The following is a 6,835-nucleotide window of genomic DNA, read 5'->3' as shown; positions in this document are numbered from 1 at the left end:
GTGGGCAGTAGAGGGACGGACGGGTTGCGCCGGAGGAGACGCATCAGCAACCGTGTGCCAATGCGGGCGGCAGACGGACGGACGGGCGACCGTCGTGTCGTTTGAACACGCGGCAGTCGCCTGCACTTGGAAGCTGCGCATGCGACGCTCTCTCGACCGGCGCGCTGCTTCCATGCCGGCACTAGTGAGAGGTCGCGCCTGCTCTGGCCGGGCATTAATGAAGGCGCTGACGCTCTGGAGCTGCGCTGAGCAAAAACGCGCGGGGGAGGGAGGGGTTTTTGGTGGGTCAGGACAGTCAGAAACGGGCTTGGGATCGGTCCAGACTCCCATAAACCTCTCCCATTTTTGTCTTCGGTTTGCGGGACTAATCGCGTCCGGACCGTGCTGCGGAGTTGGATTGCTTCCGAGAGCCGGACCGTTGCTGGAGGTTTGCGGGTCGGTGTTAGAGATACCCTAATTACTCGTGTTTTCTATCTCTAGAACATATTGAATGTTCAATGAAGAAGAAAAAACAGATGGAATGTTTATACAGGCACGTGCACCAAGGTAAAGAATTGTTCGGATCAAAAAAGTTACTGGGTCCATCGAGGAACACCGTTTACCACACGCAGAAGAATTGATCAGCCCTACGGTGTGAGCTTCCAGGCAGCTTGGCTGTCACCTTCAACGACGCGTATACACTGCATACATACGGCTACTTCGGGCCAATGGAACGCCGCTTTGACCTGGCAGCTAGTTTCCCTGGTCTAGTGGTTATCGCCAATCAAACGCGGCTGGATTAATTAACACGCTGAACTTTTCGGGACAGCACACGCAGTCCTACCCATCTCCGCCCGGCCACGAGCCCACGATCGACCTATATATATATATAAGCACCCGAAGCTTGCTCATTCCCGGCACAAAACAACAGCTAGCAAGCCATCGAGATCACCAACGCACGTACAGAGACCTCGTCTCATCTTTCCAGTTCACAGGCCGTTGTCAAGAATGAAGGTGAAGCCCGGCACGGAGCCGGCCACCGGCGTCCCCGTCGGCGGCGCACCCGGCACCCCCACCGCCTGGTCCTCCACCGGCGTCCCCTTCGGCGGCGCACCCGGCGCCCCCACCGCCTGGTCCTCCGGCCTCTTCGACTGCTTCGACGACTGCGGCCTCTGTATGCACGCGCACACCATCTTCCTCCACGATACATGTCTTGAACTCTTGATCGCCATGAAACATACTCGTATCTGAATCTAATACATGTATATATGATTTGAATGCAGGTTGCCTGACTTGCTGCTGCCCGTGCATCACGTTCGGCAAGGTGGCGGAGATCGTGGACCGGGGCGCGACGTCGTGCGGGACGAGCGGCGCGCTCTACGTGCTGCTCGCGTCGCTCACGGGGTGCCACTGGATCTACTCCTGCACCTACCGCTCCAAGATGCGCGCCCAGTACGCGCTCCCGGACGAGCCCTGCTGCGACTGCTGCGTGCACTACTGCTGCGAGCCCTGCGCGCTCGTCCAGGAGTACAAGGAGCTCAAGGCCCGCGGCTACGACCCCGAGATCGGCTGGCACCTCAACGTCGAGCGCCGCAACGGCGGCCCCGGCGTCAACCCGCCCGGCATGCAGCAGATGGGCCGCTGATCGAACCCGGCTGCTCAATGCCTTGCTCTACGTGTGAAGGGAGGGTCGATCGAGCAAGCGTTCTTTCGTGCTTGGTAAATTGTCGCATAGACTTGGTTAAGTTCATAATGTGGAGGGGTTTACGTTGTATGGTGAGTTCATGTGATGTCATGACCAGAAACGTGTGTACTTTTTTTTGTTTGCGATGGCAGAACGTGCGTACGATAATGTCGCTGTGCATTTCATGATTGTACTTGTATGGCTGGCCAGCTGGCCGGCCTCTGGTTTTGAATAAAAATCACGTTTGCTATTCCTTAGACAACTGAAAAAAAGTATCATAAAAAAAATCAGTCGATTCTTATAGAGAGGATGAACGCACGAGCTCATAGGGATGACGTAGTGTAATTACCGTTGCGGTAGGGAGGGGGACAGTGGCGGAGCTAGATAGGAAATGCTGGAGGGGCAAAACCGCAAAAGGCAGGAGCTTTGCTACTCCCTCCGTCTAAGTGTGTAAGTCATCTTACCAAAACCAAATAATTCCAAAACACTTAGGCACGATACATTAACTCCCTCTTCGTTTATTGTTTTGTGACATATCAACCAATAAAAGATGTGGACGTGCATGCTTTTAATGACTTGAGACTATCAAACATGACATGCAGTGGTCAGTTCATTGCATGGAATGCTATTAATTAGCAAAACGACATTAAGTTTTCCCGTTTTCCTCTCCGCCTTAGTCGCGGTGCACAACGTAAAATGACTTACACACCTAGACGGAGGGAGTACACCTAGGTAAACATATGTAAGAAACTTATGAACGAGCTGATTTGGCCTTATTTGATTGGGACAATGCTACACCTATGTAATGGGTTAAGAGGTAGCTTTTGATTAGATGAATCAGGGAAGAGGGACCCACCCAATTAAAATCAGGGGGGATTTATTGATTAGGCAGTACTCTGCGCCGGCGCACCGGCGCAAAGTTTCGGCCGGTCAAACTCGAGCCGCTCGATCTGGACGCGCGGGACCGTCAGATCTGTCCCGCATCCCCTTTCGTCATCCTCTGCACAGGGAAAAAAGGGGGGGGAAAGCGAGCGCCGCCGCCGCTCGCGGGATCCCGCACGCTAGCCCCCGCTGCCCTTCTTTGGACCCTCGTTGCTTCTGCTCGCCGCCGGTGCTCGCAGCCTAGCCGCCGCTGGCGAAGCAAAACGCCACCCGCCTTCACCGCCACCGGCGAAGCAAAAAATGCCGGTTCCAGCAAAATCGAACGACGGTTGGAGCAATTTTTAGGCTGGTTCCAGCAAAAATCGAAACAAAAATAAAAGGGGGTGGTAGCAAAAACTCCTGATGCTTCGAGCAAGGCTCTGGTAGTAGCAAAATGGCAACTCCTGTAGTAGCAAAAAATCCGAGACGGTTGCAGCAAAAAGAAAGCCATCGCCACCTGGTGGATGTAACAAAAATTATCTTCGGTTCCTGCAAAATCAAAAAATGATTGTAGCAAAAATTGTCTTTGTTTCCAGCAAAATCAAAGCATGGTTGTAGCAAAATTGACTGGGAAAAACAGGCTATGTTATGGAGATGGATGTAGCAAAAAATCACAAAACAAACAATAGTAACAAAACCCAAAACGGTTGTAGCAAAGTGGTTCGCTGGTTCCAGCAAAAAATCACCATGATAGCAGATTTGAGGTGAGTGGGTGGTAGCAAAAACATAGGTCCGTTCCAGAAAAAAAGAATATGGTTCCAGCAAAAATTCAAGCTTGTTCCAGCAAACCAGAAAATTAGTGCTAATTTTTTTTAAATAATACATTTTTTTAAATTACAGAAATAATACGCGAAAAAAGAATTTACAAAAATAATACACCGTCGGCCCACTGCAGGCCGACTGAGCCCAGTCGGCCCACAGCAGGCCGATCGGCTAGCAGGAGGCCGACTGCAGGCCCGGCTGGCACGCGGCGGCCTGTGGTTGGTCGGGCCACGTCGCGAGGGGGAGGCAGTGGGCTGTCGGCGTGGTGCGCCCCTGTCGGCCTGCCGCCCGCCGATCGGCCACCTGGTGGCCGACAGGGTGCTGCCCACCTAACGTGCTGGCCGGCCCGGCCTTATCCTCTCCTTCCTCCATTCTTCTTCTCCCGTGGCTCATTTCTTCTGTGTTCTTCCTCCTCCTCTCTCTACAGAAAAAGGCACACATTTGTACACCTAAATGAGCTACATTTTCGCGATTTTGGCACCCTGAATGGGTTCAACTCATTTAGGGCAGCCAAAAGAGGTGTCGATCTACTGACGGGGTAGCTCGTGGTGGTCGTGGTGAGCATTTTGGTGGAGGTGGTGGTGGTGAAGTTGGGGCAGTGTGGTGGTGGTGAAGTTGGGGCAGTGTGGTGGAGGTGAAGCTGTTGTTCGTCGTTCTTCGTTGGAGCCGGAGCAGCGGCAGTTTTTCGTTCGTCCTCGTTTGTCGTTCGTCGTTCGTCGTTCGTCGTTCTTCGTTCGCACGCACGCTTCAAGGGTATATTTCAGCCCACATTTTATTTTTCGTAGGTGCTCCGGTAGTATACGTAAATATTGTTATTTGCCCCGGTAGTATACGTAAATATTTGTGTGCGATTATTGTTATTTGGCCCGGTAGTATACGTAAATGTTGTTATTTATCCCGGTAGTATACGTAAATATTATTCGTTCGCACGCACGCTTCGTTCGATGTGAAATTAAATTTGTGTGCGATTATTGTTATTTGCCCCGGTAGTATACGTAAATATTTGTAGTTGCTACGGCAAATATTCGTAATATAGTTGTAGGTGTGTGAATTGTATTAGTTGTTAGTGGGGATAATAAGTCGTTGCTTAATACTTGACACGTACACAGGTGCGGGATAAGAAGTTGGAAACATGAATAAAAAGTTGGAAAGAAGAGACAAGTTTTTTTAAAGAGTTGGGGTCGGCATGTGCATAGCATGTCAGTGTGATGGAAATTTAACAAGCAAACAAAAAATGAGAAAAGTAGAACTACATGTTGAAAAACGTTTCAGTCCGTATCCGATGCCAATATGAAGCGGATTACCCGCTAACCTTTATTATGTGTATTTTCTAAAGTTTAACCCATAACAAGCAATGCCACACTGTTTTTTTTAAACGGCCACGCTGTAGTTTAACAAAAAAACTTCGGATAAAAACTTCTTTGCAAGGAAGAATTTTACATGATCGTAGAAATAAGACGCATGCCTTTTTCTAAATTATTCTTAACATAGATTAAAATAAAAAATACATCAACATGGGCCATATAATTCAAATAAACTGAATTATCATATTTGTCGGTTATATTATTATTATTATTTGAGGCCTATTTATTATTAGTAAACATGGGCCTATTTATTATATTATTATTAAAACAAGAGTCAAGCAACTCATCATAATCGTCCACATAGATTAAATTATATTGATCATGAAATTTACTATGGTCCTGGTAATATATATAGACATGTCTAATACTTGTATTTCTATGTTGAAAAAAAATAGGTGAGTCGAGATGTCCGATGTAGTGAAGTTGAGATTTTACTATGGTCCTGGTACTGTCCAAACAAATGAGTTGGGAGCAGATCTGAGTGAATTTACTCACATAGAGGTGGCAATCAGCGCACCACAAACATGGTCTGTTAGTCAGTTGAAAGAATGGATTGCGGCAAGTTTAGGTCTTGATACTGAAACACACACCGTCGGTGTTCATGCATTGTGGACACGGTCAAGTTCAAAAATTTACTTTTATTTGAGGCCAATAGAGGGAGACTCCGATTGGGTGCGGTGGTTACAAGGTTGTGAACGAAGGGGATGCAATCCTGTTGCTTTAGTGCTTCCCGTCGTGAAGGAGGTCACTGCACATGAAGGCGAGGGTGGCTACGAAGGACAGAGCAGTCATGTAGAAGGAGGAAATGCTTATGGTTATGAACAAGGACAGAGCAGTCAGGTAGAAGGAGGAAATGCTTATGGTTATGAACCAGGGCAGAGTAGTCAGGTAGAAGGAGGAAATGCCGATGGTGATTACAATGGCGAGGTGGACGCTGACGAGGTAGATGGGCACATGCAGAACCAGATGGAAGAAGAAGACACCGATGTTGAAAGGGGTCATGCCGATGATTCTGACGAGTCAGATGAAGAAGAAAATGCAGAGGAGGTCCCGAATCCTGCATGGTGGAATCATGACTTATCATCTGCAATGACCGTGAATGATGGACATGATTCAGCCTGGCAATATCACCAGAACAATATTGCGACGGGTGCTATGTATCCGAACAAGCAAGCCCTGAAGGATGCAATAATTAATTGGGCAATGTCCACGCAAAGGGTTTTCAAAGCTGAGGTGTCCAGTCAGAAATTCCTCACAATGGTATGCAAGAACGCAGATTGTCCCGCAAGGGTGCACGGCTTTCTCCCTAAGTATGGCACAAGTTGGGTGATAAGTGACTTAGTTAATCACACTTGTCTTATTCCCTGCATCCCTCAAGATCATGCCAACCTTTCATCCACGCTTATTGCTCGATTGTTTTACGATGAGATAGTGCAAGGCAAAGCTATGGAAGTGAAGGCAGTGCAGACAAAAGTGTTCGCCAGGTTGAAGTACAGAATTTCTTATGGCAAGGCTTGGAGGGCTAAGCATGCAGCGCTTGAGAGGAGATTTGGTTCTTATTTTGATGCATATGACTCTGTTGTCCACCTCCTCCACACCCTGCAGCAGCGGAATCCAGGCACCTATATCGATATCCAAGACATGTTCATGCCAGAGTTCCCAACTGTGAGGGTGTTGCATCGTCTCTTCTTCTCTTTCGGTGTATGCATCGAAGCTTTCAGGCATTGCCGACCGGTGATATGTGTTGACGGTACTTTTCTCACAGGCAAGTACAAGGGTCAGATCCTGACAGCCATAGGTCAAGACGGCCAAAATCAAGTCGTCCCACTGGCATTTGCTTTTGTGGAGAGTGAGAACATTGAAAGTTGGACATGGTTCTTCAGGCAGTTGAAAATATCAGTTGTGAAGGAGAAGCCCAATGTGTGCATCCTTCATGACAGGCATGCAGGTATACTCAGTGCGATAAGGACACTGACAAACCCAGGCCCTGAGGAACAAGTTCCATGGCAGGACTTGCAGAGCCGTTGGTGCATGCGCCATCTCGGGGCTAATTTCTTCTCGCAGTTTAGAAATAAGAACCTGATGAATCTGTTCAAAAAACTCTGCAAGCAGAACCAGTTATGGA

The 6,835-nt window shown here is 48.6% G+C and overlaps 1 protein-coding gene across 1 annotated transcript; it reads left to right on the top strand.

Moving 5' to 3' along the window:
- Positions 1–904: 904 nt before the first annotated feature.
- LOC123126051 (cell number regulator 10) lies at positions 905–1,920 on the top strand. Its single transcript, XM_044546464.1, has 2 exons — positions 905–1,153; positions 1,263–1,920. Exons 1-2 carry the CDS (start codon positions 988–990, stop codon positions 1,622–1,624), a joined length of 528 nt encoding a protein of 175 aa, XP_044402399.1. The 5' UTR covers positions 905–987; the 3' UTR covers positions 1,625–1,920.
- Positions 1,921–6,835: the final 4,915 nt, after the last annotated feature.

The sequence above is a fragment of the Triticum aestivum genome, chromosome 5D, assembly GCF_018294505.1.
Source record: "Triticum aestivum cultivar Chinese Spring chromosome 5D, IWGSC CS RefSeq v2.1, whole genome shotgun sequence".
Taxonomy (NCBI): Eukaryota; Viridiplantae; Streptophyta; class Magnoliopsida; order Poales; family Poaceae; genus Triticum; species Triticum aestivum.
This window is presented reverse-complemented; position numbering and strand designations above follow the sequence as displayed.

Bases quoted from the DNA above. Each gene is read 5' to 3' on its own strand.
- LOC123126051 (XM_044546464.1), top strand. From the start codon at position 988: ATGAAGGTGAAGCCCGGCACGGAGCCGGCCACCGGCGTCCCCGTCGGC. The intron at 1,154-1,262 runs GTATGCACGCGC...ATTTGAATGCAG, and splicing joins CTTCGACGACTGCGGCCTCT to GTTGCCTGACTTGCTGCTGC.